Source organism: Podarcis liolepis (assembly GCF_965112155.1).
Source record: "Podarcis liolepis genome assembly, chromosome: 6".
Classification (NCBI taxonomy): Eukaryota; Metazoa; Chordata; class Lepidosauria; order Squamata; family Lacertidae; genus Podarcis; species Podarcis liolepis.
In genome coordinates this window covers 3,788,575-3,807,210 of record NC_139559.1, presented here as the reverse complement: position 1 = coordinate 3,807,210, position 18,636 = coordinate 3,788,575, and the positions used below count along the sequence as shown (strand labels likewise).

At 46.9% G+C, this 18,636-nt stretch overlaps 1 protein-coding gene and 1 long non-coding RNA gene across 6 annotated transcripts in view; one reads left to right on the top strand and one right to left on the bottom strand.

Moving 5' to 3' along the window:
• Positions 1-292: 292 nt before the first annotated feature.
• On the bottom strand, positions 293-4,159 carry LOC310708954. 2 transcript variants are annotated; one of them, XR_014527254.1, is made up of 3 exons: positions 4,086-4,159; positions 846-1,786; positions 293-670 (listed from the first exon to the last, which is right to left on the bottom strand). It is a non-coding gene; the product is annotated as an uncharacterized lncRNA (long non-coding RNA). The 2 variants fall into 2 exon arrangements; XR_014527255.1 differs by lacking the exon at positions 4,086-4,159 and adding an exon at positions 3,349-3,583.
• Positions 3,848-18,636, top strand: part of TPX2 (TPX2 microtubule nucleation factor) — a 29,524-nt gene continuing 14,735 nt past the window's right edge. The window contains exons 1-5 of one of the 4 annotated variants that reach the window (XM_083507415.1): positions 3,848-3,988; positions 13,139-13,279; positions 15,022-15,177; positions 16,635-16,761; positions 18,246-18,368. In XM_083507415.1, coding sequence (XP_083363541.1) covers positions 13,183-13,279; positions 15,022-15,177; positions 16,635-16,761; positions 18,246-18,368 — 503 coding nt within the window. In that variant the 5' untranslated portion in view covers positions 3,848-3,988; positions 13,139-13,182. Of the gene's footprint in view, positions 4,091-13,138; positions 13,280-15,021; positions 15,178-16,634; positions 16,762-18,245; positions 18,369-18,636 lie in introns of all 4 variants that reach the window. The other 3 variants (XM_083507417.1, XM_083507416.1, XM_083507414.1) reach the window with 3 other exon arrangements.

The window sequence follows — 18,636 nt, the reverse complement described above, 5'->3', positions numbered from 1 at the left end:
GGGCTGAAGGCGCCCGGCAGGCAGCGGCTCTCAGCGCTTGCCGCGGAGGACGCACCAGGCAGCCCCTCCTCACAGCCCCGCCTCCGCCGCTGCTGCTGCAGCTGCTGGGCCGTTGCATTTTTCTCGCCTCTCTGCCCCCCTCCTCCTCCGGGCAAGCGGCGTCGTTTGGGCGGCAGCGCCAGCGGCAACTCGCAGGTTAGGGGTTAGGGGGGGCGCAAATTACTTGCGTTGCCCCGGGTGCTGACAACTCACACTACGCCGCTGTTTGTAGGTTCTCAATCCATAGGAGAAAATAACAGGCCAACCAGAGAATTTTGAGAAGCAAAGCAGCTAGTAAGCCTGATTTTTATTAAACTCTTGCAACAGGGGCCCCCACACAGGGAGGGAGGAGAGGAACCCAGAACATTGGTGTGCAAGCTCTTATATAGACTTTTGAAACCCTGTAGCTCAAGATCACCCCCAAAATATCACACATACATCACAGAAAGAGGTGGTCCCCTGCAGAAATTTGAGTGTGTTGCTTTTCTCCTGTCTGCCAGGATACCTGATAATGCCTCATCTGAGTGCCTTTTCTGGGTAGGCTGGCCATTCCTTGGAGATGGTAAATACTTAGTTCCTGAATCTCTTACACATACTGATAGTTTGCTTAGCTTAATGGATACTTGCCAGACTGTACAGTCCAGTGGCGTAGCGTGGGTTGTCAGCACCCGGGGCAAGGCAAGTAATTTGCGCCCCCTAACCCATGGATTTTAGCGGGGGGCAGAGAGCTGCGAGTGCAAGCGCGCCCCCCCCAGATGTTGCGCCCGGTGCGGCCGGCCCCCCCTGCACCCCCCTTGCTACGCCACTGGTACAGTCATACCTCGAGTTACAGATGCTTCAGGTTGCGTTTTTTGGGGTTACAGACTGCCGAAACCTGGAAGTACCGGAACAGGTTACTTCTGGGTTTCAGCGATCGTGCATGTGCAGAAGCGCTAAATCAGACTTTGCGCATGCGCAGAAGCGCCAAATCGCAACCCGCGCGTGCACAGACGCGCCACTGCGGGCTGCAAACATGCATCCCGCACAGATCACGTTCACAACCTGAGTGTCCAATGTATTTGAAAAGGGAGGTGTAAGCCCCTACAGTCCAAAGAAAATTGGAAAGCTTTCCTCATTTCCTTCCTCCTTGCAGAGAAAATATTTGAGGTCAATTTGGGAGAGTCAAAATGGCTTCAGGATTGTTCTCCTGTACTATTTCAGACGCGTGGTTTATATACTTATGTATGTGTTTGCCTTGTACATTTATGAACATTTATTTTCTATATATAAGACCTTAGAATTCCTATAACAGAAACAACTAGCCTCTAGCATGTGGAATGAGGTTATCTTGATCAAGTGCAAACACCACACAATGATGGGAGGTCTCACATTTTTATTTCCTACAATGTTTGTACAGCTAGGCTGCCCTTCTCTAATGGAGGTAATAAAGTCTGTCTTTGATAAACACAGATAAACATGTTTCTCTGTTCCACAGCCAGGCAGCCAGGATACAACTTGATAAGAGTCAGTTGGGGTGAGGGCTTGCCTTTCCCATGCAGGAAGATGAGAGGAACACCTCTGTAACTGCACAAATTCTTCACACATGCCTTGGGCCTCTTGGGTACAACAAAATGTCTTCATTACGTTAAGAAGTCTGGACTGTTTGCATCTCTTCACACTTCAGTCTTACTGGTCAGCTGTCCAGCCCTCTTTAGCCTTTGTTGACCTTGGAAAACAGTCCCTCTTAGCCTCATCCACTACGGGCTGCCTGTAATAAAAAACCATCCACAGGCCACACAACCTTGGAGTTTGTTAAGTTAAACTCTAATTATTACTTTTAACAAATGAGAAACCACAGAAATGTTTGGCTACCTTCTTTTATCTACTATATAAAACAGATTCTATAAAATGCCTTCTTACATTATGGCTTCATATGTTCAGACTCAGGAAATGTCTTCCTAATAATGTATCCTGTACCTGAAGGATTCCATACAAGGTTACAATTGTTGGTTGCCACAGAATAGTCTTAAGTGGACATGCCAGGACATTTGTATTGGAGTATTGGAGCCTCAGCTTCAGGATCTGACCTTCCGGTGAGCACTCAGGGCTGATTTCCTTCAGGATGGATCAGTCTGATCTTTTTGCAGTCCATGGGACTCTTAATAGTCTCCTGCAGCACCACAATTCAAAAGCATCCATTCTTCGGCGATCAGCCTTTTTAATGGTCCAGCTCTCACTTCCATACATCACTACTGAGAAAACCATAGCTTTAACTATACGGACCTTTGTTGGCAAGGTGATGTCTCTGCTTTTTAAGATGCTGAATAAACTTAAGGTTGCCAAATATCAATTCTGGGCACAGCGCTTCTGTCAACAATGTTACCAGAGAACAAACTGGTCATTGTGTGCCCCACCCTGCAACCTCTGTCAAAGGATTGCAAAATGCTGGCTTGTGAGGGACCATGATGGTGCTGTTACTATCTATTCAATCTCTGTAGCAGGTGCAATAGGATGGTTCATCTGGGCAGGAAAAAGGATAGTGGGATCAGGAGAATATGTGTTGCTCCTGGCAACCACTACCAAACAGGGCTGGAATGTGGGCTGGAGATGAGCGGTTAAGTTATGGAGAAGGAAGAGTGCAAAAACTGGGAGATGAGAGCAGCTTAAGGCAATTTAAATGCTCCCATTCACTTAACCTGGGAGCACCAGCTAATTCATCGTTCTTCTTATATTCTTAGTAGAGTTAAATTAAAAGACGCCTGCTTCTTGGGAGAAAAGCAATGACAAACCTAGACAGCATCTTAAAAAGCAGAGACATCACCTTGCCAACAAAGATCCGTATAGTTAAAGCTATGGTTTTTCCAGTCGTGATGTATGGAAGTGAGAGCTGGACCATAAAGAAGGCTGATCGCCGAAGAATGGACGCTTTTGAATTCTGGTGCTGGAGGAGACTCGAGAGTCCCATGGACTGCAAGAAGATCAAACCTCTCCATTCTGAAGGAAATCAGCCCTCAGTGCTCACTGGAAGGACAGATCCTGAAGCTGAGGCTCCAAGACTTTGGCCACCTCATGAGAAGAGAAGACTCCCTGGAAAAGACCCTGATGTTGGGAAAGATGGAGGGCACAAGGAGAAGGGGACGACAGAGGACGAGATGGTGGGACAGTGTTCTCGAAGCTACCAGCATGAGTTTGATCAAACTGCGGGAGGCAGTGGAGGACAGGAGTGCCTGGCGTGGTCTGGTCCACAGGGTCACGAAGAGGCGGACACGACTAAACGACCAAACAACAATAGAGTTAAGAATGGAGCCCTCATGTTCAGAGGCAGTCTACCTGCATCTGCCATGTGCTTGGGTGCCAAAGAGCAAGCTTTCTTTCTGGCACCTGATTGGCTACTGCGGGGAAACAGGATGCAACTGCCAATTGTTGGGGCTGGCTGGGGGTCAAAAACATCTGGAGGGCACCCCAGTCCTTCAGGCCTCTTTTTGAAATCCTTGAGGACTAGCCACCTCCATCTAATTCACCCTCAGGACCGACCACTTAAAACGCACGGAGGCGCGTTTGCTTTTTATTTATTCCCCCGCGCTACCCTTGCTGGGACTCGTAGTTCATTCGGTGCTCTCCTCCTCGGCTTGCCTTTAATCCATGCCCCTCTTCCCGAACTACGTTTCCCAGGAGGCCGCGCGGCCTGAAGCCGCGAAGGAAGATGGGGCGAGCGCGCCCTCGAGGAGGACGGCGAGAGGGGCGGGGCACCCGAGTCCCAACGCCATCCGGGACTTGTTGTTTTTTTCCCCTTCTCCCCGCCCTCCCGCCCGTCAGTTCCGCCCTCTGCCCCAATCAGCGCGCCATGGGGACCCCGAGGCGGGCGGCGATTGGCCAGTTCGGAAGGGAGGCCGAAGTTTGAAATATTTAAACGGCGGTAACGGCGGAGGGAGCTGAGGCGACGGCGAGACGAGGCCCCGGCGGTTCCGAGGTACGGGAGGAAAAAGACGGGAGGAAAAAAAAAGATTCGGGAGAGCGGCTGCTTTCCCTGCGGTCCGCGACAGGAGGGGGGGGGCCATCCCGTTCACCTGAGGTAAAAACCGCAGGTAGTTCCGCGGGTTCTGAAGGTGCCGAGTCCGAATTCCAGGGCCCTGAGGGGAAGCCCCGACCCCTCCGTTCCTGTCCTGGGTCTGTCGGTTTGGTTCCCCCCCCCGGCCTTTGTTTCCCTATTTGAAGTGGCCTCGGCGGCTCGCTTCCGCGCCGTCTCCCCCCGCTGGGCTTCCCGGTAGAAGAGGGCGCCGTGTCCGAAGCCCCGGAGAGCCGCTTCCAGTCGGGGGAGATTCGTTCGAGCTGGCGAGTCTGAGTCTCCCTTGGGCAGCTTCCTATGGGGGGGATTCTGGGGGTGGAAATGGGCCCTATAGCCTGGGGAGTGGCTCAGGGCCTCCTCCCTCCCTCAACCGCCAAAGACAATATTATTATTATTATTATTATTATTATTATTATTATTATTATTATTATTATTATATTTATACATACATGCATACCCCACCCATCTGGCTGGGTTTCCCCAACCACTCTGGGGTCTTCCAACAAAAGACTTAAAAAGATTAAAAATACATTAAAAAGACAAGAGGCCAAAGGGTGGGTTGTTTTGGGTTTTTTTTTTAAAAATAATTTATTAAATTGTTTCTTTTAGGTTACAAAAAAATATGGGCATTCTCTCCTTTTTCAGGTTGTAGAGCCTATTCTACAGATCAGTTACATTTGATGAGAGATATTACGTAAGGCTGCCGTATTTCAAAAACTGAAAATCCAGACGCAAAAGTTCAGCTTTTTAAAATATATACAAAGTTGCTCAGCTTTTTTGGCAGAATCGCAAAAAACAACAACAAAACGGTTTTTGAGCTATTTTTGAGGGAAATAGGCAAAAGTGACACTGCCAATTGAGATTGCCATACGTCACGATTTCCCCAGATGTTTTACCGTTTTCCGACCCGACGCAGCTTCCAACTGCAGTATTCTCTGTATGTCCGTGAAATTCTGGATGTATGGCAACCACCATTGTATACAGTATAAGGTTGGGGGGCGGAAGAGAGGAAGTGGTGGTAAACAAGAGGCCAGAGTTGAGTGACGTGAGTTACATGCTGGATGCAAAAGCTTAAGGCTAGAAAGTCTGAAAGAGAGACGGACAGACAGGCCTGATTTCCTTTTAGGGTGTTAATGCTGTGAACCACTCCATTGTAGGCTCGGGTTGTATATACAGTGGTAACTCACAAGACGGAAAACTCGCTAGACGAAAGAGTTTTCTGTTTTGGAGGTGCTTCGCAAAACGAATCTCCTATGGACTTGCTTCGCAAGACGACAATGTCTTGCGAGTTCCTGCTGGTTTTTTCCCCCTTCCCCCCTTTTGCTAAGCCGCTTATCAGCTGATCCGATCAGCAGATAAGCCGCTAATAGCGCTAAGCCGCTTATCAGCTGATCCGATCAGCAGAAAAGCCGCTAATAGCGCTAAGCCGCTAATCCTTCAATGGGCTTGCTTCGCAAGACGAAAAAAAGCGCTAGACGAAGAGAATCACAGAACGGATTCTTTTCGTCTTGCAAGGCACCACTGTATGTGTAAATAAACCATGTACCACAAAGGCAGCACCGTCTCTGTTGTACAGGCAGCGACCATTTCTCGTGAAAGTTCTGTTGTCAGCCCGCACACAAGCATGCCCTGTTCTGCCCCCCTTATGCCCTCTTCCAGGTCTAAAAGGACCTGCACGTCGGCGATTGCATGTCAGTTGAATGCACCTTAAAATGTTCACCTGTATCTCGTTCCAAAAAGAAACACAAACCTTGAGTTAGTGCCAGGAACCCCTGCAATCTCACACCGCTTGCAGATTGGGGGTGGGATACAACACTATGTTCCACCCATCTTTCATCATGTGGTCCAAGCATTATTTACATACAGCTCAGTATAAGTAACTGTTAAACAGGATGCATAGTCTGATCTCATCTTTATGTCTCGATCTGGTGGTGTCATGTATGACCCATATATAGGGGCCAACACAAAGAAGACCCCCTCACACATTCCTGCTTATAGAGCTTCATAAGGCAGCAAAGCTTCCAGCAGGACCTCCCCTCCAGATCATAACATCTAGACAGGTTTATATGGGTTCCTCTCTTTTAACCCACTCACCCAGCAGGATGGAAAAAGTGATGGCTGCGAAGCCAAGTATTGAGACAAGTGGCGTTCTGGGCTTCTTAGAGGAATCTGGCTGACTGTTGACTGAAACGGATACTAGTGATTTTGACACTAGATAGATGACCCTTTAATCTGCTAGCAGAGCTGTTCTTGCATTCAGAAGGCAAGTTTGCTTTAGATGAGGTGAGGTATTCTGCAAGTTCTTTATTTCCAATGGTTCTGATAGAGACAGTGATGGTTTAGTTGCTTTCTGTTTAAGAGAGAAACACCAGGCAGATAATGGATGATTAATCATTAGGTTCCCTGTACAACAGCGCCAAAGCAATGAGTAGATAAAAAAATTTGGAATGCCACCAATGCCCTGGTGCATGATGCATATTAACAGAACATTCAAGGCCAATTGCCAGGAGGTTTTAGAATACAGTACTTAAAATTCTTGCTCTTTCCAGTGTGCTTTTTTGCTCAGTTGCAGAGTAAGGCCTGTGTACTTGCTCTGTGTTACACTCTCCTAGTTTTGTGTTGTGGTGGTACAAGTTAGGTATTATAGCCTGCCCTTACTCATAGCTCATAGAGTGGAGAACAAGTTAAAAATGGAGAGCTTTTTGATCACTAAGTAATATGCATCCAATTAAAAACACGGTTCTAGCCATTTCAGATAATAGGAAGAAAATAAATTCACACAACTGGAAGGAATGCTAGGTCTCAAAATAACCAGCCCATTTCCAGCTCCAGTGTGTTGGTTAGGGGGGATTTCATTGGTCTAACGATTCTCCCCCCACCCATGCCTTCCTTTCTCAGGCACTATGGCAAATCTAAACTTAGGGCACCTAGGCAAAAGCTGGCCTGGTATTAAGCAGGAGATTTTGGGTGTCTTAAGAGGCTTTCTGGTTCCCCTTTGCACCAAGTCTAGCACATCAGCCCCAAATCCCCTGCTGTCCCTTTAACGCCTATTTTTAACTTGTCCCATCTTGATGTCTCCTAGAGCTTGTGGGGCCTGAATTACAGGGCATACGATGTCAGGGGCATTTATTTTTGGGTTGCTGGGAAGGGAGACACGGATCTCTAGCTAGGGTGGAGGGGCATAAGAAGTCTGGGAAATACTGGCACAGCTTTTATCTCTCTCACTTGACTCTCCCTGTTCCACAAATGAGTCTGTTGCAACATCAAGCATGATGGATAAGCAGAATTAGCATGGGGATAACATTGCAGATCCACCAAGACTTCCTGGCTGGCACATTACGGTTTGCATCTTGGCCTTAAAGTGCAGGGCCTCCCACATGTTTGTTAGGCCCCAGAGCTCTGTACCAGGAGCTGAGTCAGGTTGTGACCTTGCAGAGCACCCAGAAACAGTTGGAACATCTCTGACACTGGTACCAGCAGGGTACATGGTCTGCATCCGTAAATTCCACCAGAAATGGTGAAGGATAGTTGGGGGAAAACTTGTGGGGGAAGAGAATAACAAGGTTTCTTTTTTTACAACATAGAAACATTAGAAATGGGCTCATTCTGAGAGAAGATGCTAATTGTACAGTGGTGCCCCGCAAGACGAATGCCTCGCAAGACGGAAAACTCACTAGACGAAAGAGTTTTCCGTTTTGGAGGTGCTTCGCAAAACGAATTTCCTATGGGCTTGCTTTGCAAGACGACAATGTCTTGCGAGTTCCTGCAGGTTTTTTTTCCTTCCCCCCTTTTTTCTAAGCCGCTAAGCCGCTTATCAGCTGATCCGATCAGCAGATAAGCCGCTAATAGCGCTAATCTGTCAATGGGCTTGCTTTGCAAGACGAGAAAACCGCTAGAGGAAGAGAATCACAGAACGGATTCTTTTCGTCTTGCGAGGCACCACTGTATCATCAAATAATAAAATAGGGTTGTTCACTTTAAGCTGCTGCTTGACACATTTCCTGCTTCCACATTAGAATGTTGATTTTTCATACTGTTCCTAATCCCAAATAATATAGTCACCTTTCTTTGTTATCATGGGGTCATTGGCTTCTATTTTCAACTTATTTTTTGCTAGCTGAAGGCAGATATTGGGGGGGGTGGGGGTGGGAGAAAAAGATAATGAGGGCTCAGCATTGCAGTTTCCATTTATGGGCAGATTTGAAGTGACCTGAATAGAAACTGCAGAACCTGTGCCCTATTAATATAACAAACATTACCATTCCATGTGCTGAGATTCCTAATGCATTTTTTGTGTTTGACATATAAGGTCCAGTTTAAATGGGCAGTGCATAGAAGTTAAACTCAAAAAATTCCTCAAGGTGTAAAACAGAATTTCTGTGTCTTGCATGTGTGGAGTTGAAAGCATAAAAACAAAAATGCATTTACAAATGGCATACTTACTAGTAAAGACATTACCCGCCCCTCCTGGGTACCTGGGAATTAGCTTTCTAACATGAGGACTGCGCTGTAAGGAAATAGGTACCTATGGCATGAGCAACCTTACTTACATGAGTAAGTTTGGGGTGGGACTTACCAGGCAGTCATCCTTTGATGATGCTGAGACCCTAAAATACTTCAGCTGCTCTGCCTGAAACCTTGATTTGTCCTGGGATTTCCTTAGTGTAATGGAAGCCTTGAACATCTGTAAGTGTTTCTGCAGTGAAGGAATGTGAGCCCTTGGGCACAAGAGGCCTGCAAGTTAGCTGGGGATATGGTCAATGGGGCAAGTGGTCAGCGCAGCACCTGTGCCAGCTTGTTCTGTTTGTAGCATGAGTTGCTCATGTCCTCCAGCCTGGTCTTGCACAATAGTTTCTTAGAAGTGCCTGAGTTTGGAAGCAAAAAGATCTGCATGATTGGGTGGCGGCGGTGGAGGAGTGGGCAGAACGTAATGGCTTCTATCCTTGGGTGTAATTCATATTTCTCTGTGGCTTTACAGCCTCTGCTTGTCTAGCAGGGATTGTTCTTACTCTCCTGATGAAAAGGCCAAAGCTGTGTAGTATCAGTAAAGACTAGATTATGCCCAAGGTTGGATGTGATTAAGTGTGGCTGTTGTGGTGCCTAGCTGGAAAAAGGCATGCTATGCCCTCCATGCTGCTGGTTGACCTTTTCTGCAGAGGTGCAGAAAGTGACACAGCCCTGCCCTGTGATGAAAGAGTTGAGATAAGTGCTAAAAAAAGCCTGCAATCCATAGCCTTGCTGAACTTCACTAGTAAAGCCTATTGAGTACCCCTGTACCAACCAAGTAATGGTGTAAGGTGGCAGAGAGGCAGGCTTATCTGGTAAATTGGCTGTGGGAGGCACCATCTCCCAGAATATTCTTCCTCACAAGCCCTAATGCAGTGAACAGCAGATGTGCAAAAGCATCTGAATCCTGTGTACTTAGGAGAGGATAATCGGGTGGGAGCAGTAGGTTTAGTGCCCTACTTGTGTGATTTCTAGAAACATTTAGTCCAGTAGAGCTGCTCCTCTGTTCTGTTGCTGTTCAGGCATCTAAATGGCTACTTGCTTTCTAACCTGTGCACATGCTTTCCATGCAGAAGGCCCTGGATTAATCTCAGATATTCCTAGGTGGGGCTTGGAAATTCCTCAGCCTGAAGAGTTGATGGCAGTCAGTGGACCAATGGTGTAACATGGAATAAGACAGCTTCCTGTGTTCCAGTGAGGCTTCTTCTAATACGAAGGGTTGCTTCTCAGAGGCCTATTATTACAATAATAAATAAATTGTTGTTGTTGTTGTTTAGTCATGTCCGACTCTTCGTGACCCCATGGACCAGAGCACACCAGGCACTCCTGTCTTCCACTGCCTCCCGCAGTTTGGTCAAACTCATGTCGGTCTCTTCGAGAACACTGTCCCACCATCTTGTCCTCTGTCGTGCCCTTCTCCTTGTGCCCTCCATCTTTCCCAACATCAGGGTCTTTTCCAGGGAGTCTTCTCTTTTCATGAGGTGGCTTCATGATCTATCCTTCCAGTGAGCACTCAGGGCTGATTTCCTTCAGAATGGAGAGATTTGATCTTCTTGCAGTCCATGGGACTCTCCAGTGTCTCCTCCAGCACCAGAATTCAAAAGCATCCATTCTTCGGCCATCAGCCTTCTTGATGGTCCAGCTCTCACTTCCATACATCAAACCTATATTGTCACTACACCACCTGTGTGCAGTGAAATTAAATGAGCCCCCCCCCCATACACTCAGTCTTGTTCGTGCTCTGTGTGCTTGTCATTTAGACCCATTATGGTGGTATCATCTGCAAACTTTATAACTGCAGTGGATGGATCAGAGGAAATGTAGTCATATGTATACAACGAGTACAGGTAGGGATTCAGCACGCATGCCTGTGGAGTGCCAGTGCTGAGCTTCAGAGAGGTAACTGGCCCAATTCTCACTATTTGTGTGCGATCCCTCAGAAAGTCTTTAATCCAGTCGCAGATGGTAGGGGAAAGGTCCAGGTCCATCAGCTTTTTAATAAGAATGCTTGTGTATTGATGTCTAATGCTAGCAGATCTCTTTGGAAGGGCATATTCAGTTATGGGCTGTTAAAGAAAACAAGGCACACGTGTTCCCTGCAAGATCTGTATTTTTCCTTGTTTCCTTAAATGAGGGTGGAGGTCTTTCTACTCAATGCAATCTTTGACAATCTTCTGGCAGCAGATCTTATTAGAGATGAGAATGTACCATTGCTTCCGGTTTGGATGGATGGCTTGAGCTGAAAACAGCAGGATGAGTTTTGGGGAAATTGTGTATTGGATTTTTTTGTCCTGCAGATTATAATAATTCGCTTTGCCTTAGCCACTGTTCAAAGCTGAAAGGTAAAAGGCTCACTTCTCAATAGTGCAGACCTGTCCACCCAAATTGGTGGCTGTAGTACAACCCAAATTGCAGCCCACAGCTGATATCTGAGGAGGTTGAGCTTATGGCTTCCTCCAGTGACCAGACCATTGCTTAACGCTGCCTCGCATGGTCGACCTACCTTTCCCTCCTGCTCTGGAAATGCCCTGGAAACCGGACCCTTCCAGAGGGGGATTCCCTACAAGGGCCTCCAGCACACCACAGCTCCCCTGTGAATGTGTTTCTCTGGCTCCAGCTGCCTCCCCAGCTCCTGCTAATGAAATGGCCGTTGTCACTCTCTTGCAGAATGAGGGGCTGAGGGAGCAGTGGGCTAGCACTGGAGCCAACCATTTCTGAAATGTGATTCCTGCTCCTCCTGCTTGGCAGCTCAACTTGTTGGGTCGTGTGGGCGAAAAGAACGTCAATGACGCACTTCAATATTTTTTTAAAGTTGTTAGTGTTGACAGAAACTTGATCCTGATTAAGGGGGATAAGAAGGGATCTAATTCCAGCCAGGCTTTGGAGCTCTCTCAACTCTCCTTTGGGGCTGTCACTTTCTTCCCTCCATCCATTCCTCCTCTGGGGCATTTTGATCTCTTGTACCAACTTTTCCCTAATCTTGGAGACCACCTTAGTCTTGTCGCGGGACCCTTTCTGCCCTGCCTCTCAGCCGGTCCGTGCTTGGAGACCTCTTGTCTACATTTCAATGTGGCAGCTTTCCATGCCTTGGCAAGGGAAGGCCAAGGGTTATAAATTAGGGTGGCACCTGCTAATGGTGCTGTAATTTATATCTGGGCACCCTTCCCGCATGTGAGTGTAGCCAGCTTTTCTAAAAGCACATAAACCAGCAGTAATCCTGCCCTAGGCCTCAGCTGACTGAAGAGGCCATGCATGCAAAGTCTTCCTTTGGATAAACTTGAAGCCGTTTGGCTTAGCAAAAGCCAGTTGCTTTTGTGGAAGGTTGCTAATAAGGTGGGGCAACATGGCACGGATGGATGTACTGGATATGTTAATGCATGTTCGCAAACCTAGGATGCTGCATAAAAATATGCGCCAGGTTTATGATTCTAGGAAGCCCTGCTCCTTAACATGGAAGTTGCCCTTGCAGTTGTAGAAAGGGTGCTCTGCACAAGCGCAACGTTAACCCATTAAACCAGCCCATCTGCAGCAAGGCCACAACTATGGAGCAATCTGAGTAACTTGAGTTTCAGGGCCCCTTTCTTGGCTTGCTTTGCACCAGGTGTGGTCTGAAAAACATCTCAAGTTCCTAGGCTAGAAAATCCTGTCCTTTTCTTGGCTCCTTGATTCTGTCTCCGCTGACACCTATAATCCCCTTTGCTCCTTCTAACTCAAGCTGGGTCTCTTCCTGCAGTATCATTCTCTGGGTGATCTTAGTACATTGCAATCAATTAAGCTTTGGGAAGGCCCTCAAAATGTTGCAGTGTTGGATGTGAGGCCAGAAGCAACCATGGCGGGGTCAATTGTGAGGCCAGGCTGGTTCTTTTAAGTCTGTAGAAACAGGTTTTGCGGAATGTGGCTTGCTGAAAGCACAAATGGCTCCTTAAACCAGGGTTACAGGCGCCAAAATGGAATGTCAATAGCTGCCGTTTTGGGGCCAGATTGCTTGAAAGTCATATTTTTCAATACAACACTTGGGTTCCTGAAGTTTGTTCTGATTGTGCAGATAAAATATCATGGATAGAATTCTACAGGATCCCCAAGCATTCACCACCAGATGGTAGAGATGTCAGGTGCCATCCTGGCACCTGGGCATCTTCACTTGGTCTTAAGTGGCCAATAGCGTGGTGCCAAAATGTGCCTGGTGAATTTTAAACGCTGGCTGAAGGTCAGGATGAGCACCTGTGTTTCTTCTCTAAAGTGATGAATTCCTTGTTGCACAATGTTGAGGCTTAACCTTCTTTCTTGGCCTTCTATCTTGCATTGCTTTGGGTTGTAGTGTCCTCTAGCTGATAGTCATTGTATCTAGACCTGGGATGGTTGCAAGTTTGCAGTCCCAGTTCAACCTTGGGTCATTGGTTAGATTTAAACATGGGTGGCTTGTGACTGTAGCTTTCAATCTATAAAAGCAGAAATAGACTGACCATCCATAGCTTTGAGAGGCTGAAAAAGATAGCATTTGTAAGTTACTCGCCATGCTAATAGTGCTGTATATTTCTTGATTCTCAGGGGTTTGCTCCAAGATTGCTGGAAAAAGGCTTTGCTCCAGCAAAATGTCTGAGGAACGGTATTCCTTTGATGTCCCCAATGAATACATTGACTTTAAGAACATTAAAGATGGTGAAACAACTGGCATTGATGCCTGGTTTGGTGAGTATCTGCATATTCTGCCAAGTTGGGATGAAAAACTGGTCTTGGTGAGCAGGGGGTTGTCACTTTTTTGGCTAGGGGATTTCACAGGCTTGAGGAGGTGTTTGTTAGCATAAACTGTGGTGTACAGCCAGTATAGGATGCTGTAAGACTCCAACCCCCATCATCCACAGACTGCATGGCCCAGAGATCAAGGATGGCGGGAGCTGTAGTCCAACAACATCTGGAGGGCTGCAGACATCTTATACGCATTGTACAGGAAGTGATGAAACAGCACTATAAAACCAACCCTCTACTCTTTCTGCCACCGTTTGTATCAAAAGGAGTATGGAAGAGGGCTGCCTATATTGTCAACAACTTTCTTCCACGTGCAGGTGTTGGGCAAAGCAACCCACAACTGCTGAGGAGACCCTTGTTGGACTTGGCAATGGTTAAAGATGCATAGGGTTGTCTGAAAGAGAAGAGGGGCCAGCTAGGGGCTATATGAGCTGAGGGAAGCAATGTAAGAGAGAGGAAAGGTCAACATATAATATGCTGTAGGCTACCCCAAGTTGGGATGGCTTAATATTCCAAGAGCCCTTAAATGCACCACACTTGTCCTTCTGCTTGGTTGGAAGCAGATCAGAATAAAACGAATTGCCTGGCCCTCCTGAATTCTTTTAAGGTGATGAAATACAAAGCTTTGGAGAACAGAGATTATTGCCAGTGCTGTCAGCCAAACAGAGTTCCCAGTATTGGCACACTGATTTCTGGACAGATAGACATAATCAGGGACTTGCTTGAGTTCATCTTGGAAACCTTTCCACACTGTCATGCCCTCATGTTTTTGATGGAATTGCTAGGATGCAGACCAGTATTAAGGATGATGGAGTTTTCATGTGAATAAAGAGAAGACTAGAAATGTGTCTCTAAGAGATTCTCAGGACCGCATGTGATCTGGGAGATCATCATCTGATCTTTATTAATCTGTATGTGAGCAAGAGCAAGAGCTTTTTCCAAAAAACAGGAATCTACAAATGCTTTCAGAGTGGTGCCAAGGTGGGTGGGTATTTAACTGTTTTTCCCCAGCCTAAGTTTGTCCTGCCTCAGAAGCTATAATTAGCACTGCAGGGACCCTTTGGAGAGTAAATGACTTCTCTTCACTTGTTTTATGTTTACAAAAACACGTAGAGAGATCCAGTTGTGATCTTCTGTCTCGAATGTGGCTTTTGTGATTCCACACATCTTCCTCTCTGTAGTGGAAGGATGTGACGTACCAAAAACCTCTTGAGAGATCTGCAGTTGCTTCCTTGAACACTCACTTCCCAAATGCTGTGAACCTGCAATATGTTCTAACAATGCACACGGGATCTGCAGCGTCCAGGTTTTTTGTTGTGCTGCGATATGTTTTCAGCCAACTTTAGGAAAGGGGGCGGGAAGCAGTAGCCTCAAGCTTCTACCGCACTACATCTGATGATTTTGAGCTTTGAGAATTTTGAGTCAAGGTGGGAGAAGATTAATCTATCCTCTTGTCAAAAGCTGGACTAGCATACTCGACTGCTCTTGAGTCTAGCTGGCACTTTTTCTCTCTCAAATGTGGGAAAGGAGCAGGGGACCTGAGGTCTTCTCTGTGTTTGCCTGGCCCTCGGACTGGGAGACGAAGGGCCATAAGGGCCACAGCTGGCAGTGGAGATGGCAGTTAGCCTACCAAGCAGCACTGGGAGGTACATTGAATTTAACCAGGTGATTGTTGGTTCTTCCAGATCTCAGAGCTGGTCTTCTGAGCACTCCAAGTTCAGATATGCCAGCCAGTCATCTGAGAACTCCAAGTTCAGACATGCCAGCCGGCATCCTGCAGAAATCCTCAGCATCAAGGGCTAACATTCCACGTGCCATTGTCTCTCCAATGGTGAAATCCAGTAAGTTGTTCAGCTCAGGACAGCAAGTTCTTGTAAACTTACAATGGTAATAGAAGGGTATATGGACCTAGTCCAGTGATGGCCTGTGAACTTGCTCATGTGAGGCTTGGCTTTCTCTGGCAGTGTCAAGACCTGAACGCTTGACACACAAATGTTCATCTGATTATTCCTGCCTAAGGGTTGAACATTACACTTGTCCCTATTGAAATTCCTTTTGTTGGTTTTGGCCCTGTTCTCCAATCTGTTAAGGATGCCTTGAATCTGGACTCTTATTTTCTGCAGCATTAGCTACCCTTCCCAGTTTGGTGTCATCTGCAGATTTGATGAGCGTCCCCTCAATTCCTCCATCCAAGTCCTTTATAAAGATGTTGAACAGTGCCAGGCTCAGGACAATCCTGTGAGTGCAGTACCCAACGTGTCACTTTTTTCCAGGATGTTGAGGAACCATTAGTGAGTACTCTTTGGGTTCTGTCAGTCAACCAGCAGAAGTCATTGCAGTCCACTCGGCTTTTCACCATTCCGAATAATTTGATACTAGCTACAAACAAGGCTACAGTGGTGCCTCGCAAGATGGAAAACTCGCAATATGAAAGGGTTTTTGGTTTTTTGAGTTGCTTCGCAAGACTATTTTCCCTATGGCCTTGCTTCGCAAGACGGAAAGGTCTTGCAAGTTTGTTTCCTTTTTCTTAAAACCGTTAATACAGTTGCGACTTGACTTCAAGGAGCAACTCATAGCACGCGGTGTGGTAGCCTTTTTTGAGGTTTTTGAAGACTTTGGTGATTTTTGAAGCTTTTCCAAAACTTTTCTGACACCGTGCTTCGCAAGATGAAAAAAACTGCAAGACGAAAAAACTCGCGGAACTAATTACTTTCGTCTTGCGAGGCACCACTGTACCGCCTTAACTTGCCACTGACTCAGGATAACTTCTAAGTAAATTAAAAAGCACAATTCCTAATTCAGGTCTCAGTGGGGCTAAGCTAAGGTTTACGTATCCCTCTGAGGGCGCTTTATTGGCCATGCTGGATGCATCAAGCTGTGGAGCTGTGGAAGGATAACGCAGAGCCCCAAATATAGAGTGGAAAGATGAACTACAACCTCAAATACACAAGCAAGCTGTTTACTGCTGAAGCTAGCAAAAGATCTATTTCCTGCTCATTTGTTTTTCTTCTGTGCTGATAGTTCAAAGCTGTGAAGTTTTTAAAGCTCCTTCCCTCACAACCTCACTTGCCGATGACAGGCTCAAGCCTCTGTGCATCTGTTGGTAGTATCCTATCCTGTAGCAGGCTTTTCCTGGGGGGTGTCGGAGGGAGCACTGTAAGGTTTTTATGGATAGCTATTGGGGTCTTTTTGTGAATGTTGTATAAGCTATTAGCTGGCTTTGAGCCCTTGGAGAGGAAGAAGGGGCATATAAATTTTGAGGAATATATTTATAGCTCGTGTTTCTTATTTGCCTTAGCTGAGAATAACAATGAAAATGAGATGGGACTGGCTAACAGGGTGCCACCAAATGTGGTTGGATCCATGTCACAGTGGCGCAGTGCATCAAATGAGGCGGTAGCTGCCCCTGCAAGGGCCCCAGGAAGGTAAGCATTCTAATCTCCAAGTGGGTCAACTTTCCCCTGGGACTTGGTGTTGACACAGCTTGTAAGCTTTGACGTAGACCATGGTTGCCTAACATCTTGATCCTCCCACAAGTGCTTCCCTCTATTTTCTCAAGAAATGGCCTGCTGAGCTTTTCCAGCTGGCCTAGGACTCTCCTTCTCCTTTCGTTGCTCTTAAGCTAACTTCCGGGTCTGCAGTTCTGGGAAGCTGCAAAGTGATCTGAATGTGGGAATAAAGCTGATGCACAACCCTTCCTGCCACAGTGCCCCTTCAGTGGGCTTCTTCTCAGAGAGGCCAGTATAATGAATTCATAAAATAATAAGTTTCTAGTCCTCATGGCTGCCAAGAATCTCCAACATGGCTATTACCGTATTTTTCGCTCTATAAGACACACCAGACCATAAGATGCACCTAGTTTTTGGAAGAGGACAACAAGGAGAGAAAAAAATCTGAATCCCATAAGCCAGGACAGCAAGCGGGATCGCTGCGCTGCAATCCCGCTGGCTGTCCTGGCTTATGGGATAGCCTCTCAGCCTCTCCCGGGCAGGGGATGAAGGCTCCCCTTGCCCAGAAGAGGCTGCGTGTGGCTAAGCCAGAAGCCAGGACAGCCAGCAGGATTGCAGGGCAGCCCTTCTCCCTCCTCGGGAAAAGCCCCCAAGAGCTGCACGCACGCTCCACGCGGCTCTTTAAAGGGAGCGCTGAGCAGAGCCTCCCGCCTGCATTCACTCCATAAGATGCACACACATTTCCCCTTACTTTTTAGGAGGGGGGAAGTGCGTCTTATAGAGCAAAAAATATGGTATATTGTGATCTAATTCTGAAATCAGGTTGTCCTTGAGAACATGACAAACGGTCTCAACATAAACGAGCAAGTGTGTTTTGTGGGCTTGCATCTTTCCAGGATCTAGTACTAAAAGCTTGAGGAGGGATGCCAGCCAGATTTCCTCCCAATAACTGTCAAAAGTCATCATGGGAGGGAGGATCTGGATCAGTGGTTGAGGAGGGAAGACGGATTAGATGCCTTCTTGTGAAAAGATGCTTCAATTTCTCAGCAGATGCTCTACATAAATGAGTCTGTTATCAGCATGACCATGTTCGAAATGCTGCATAAAACAATACTTGCCCAAATCCAAATGGATAAAATATTGCATGTTGCAAACATGGGGAAATTGGGGTACCTGGAGCTATTTCCTGGATGACTGCTTCTGGTGCCTCCAACTGCAGCCTCCGTACCCCAAGCAGACTATGTGCTAAGTGCAAGAGCACATGATGCTCATCCCATGTAAAATATGCAAGAGTCATAATTCGAATGCCCTACTAATCCCCCCTTTTTTCCTCTTTGTTTTGGAATGGCTCCATATTATAGCAGTAGCTGAAACTTGTAAGCTTTGAGGCTGTGTCTCTTCATCTCATTCCACCCCGTTCCTTTACAGTCATCTGGCTTTTCCCTTTTCCTCCCCTGTAGGGTGTCAAAGCAGCTCTTGGAACGGCAGAAGAGTGCTCAGCGCAAGTGTGCTGCCAAAATGCATGCCAAGAGATGTGCCGCCTTGGCCACCAATGAACAGCTGCCGCCACCTGTAAAGAAACAGTAAGTGTAGGCCTGGTGGGTTGAGCAAGGGGAGGCACAAAGGAGTGGCTTGCTATGGTGTTTGAACTGGCTGGTGGTCACGGTGCCATCTTATTTCAAGCCCTCTTCAAGTGCCAAGAACGTATTATCCAACAAAGTTGTCCGCAATAATTTCCTCCAGTACAATGGGACAACCTCTCCCTGTTCCCTCTTCATCTGTTCCATGGGTTCACCCAACTTTCTGGAACAGATTTGGCAGGCACAAGGAGAGGAAGTCCTGTTGCACAGG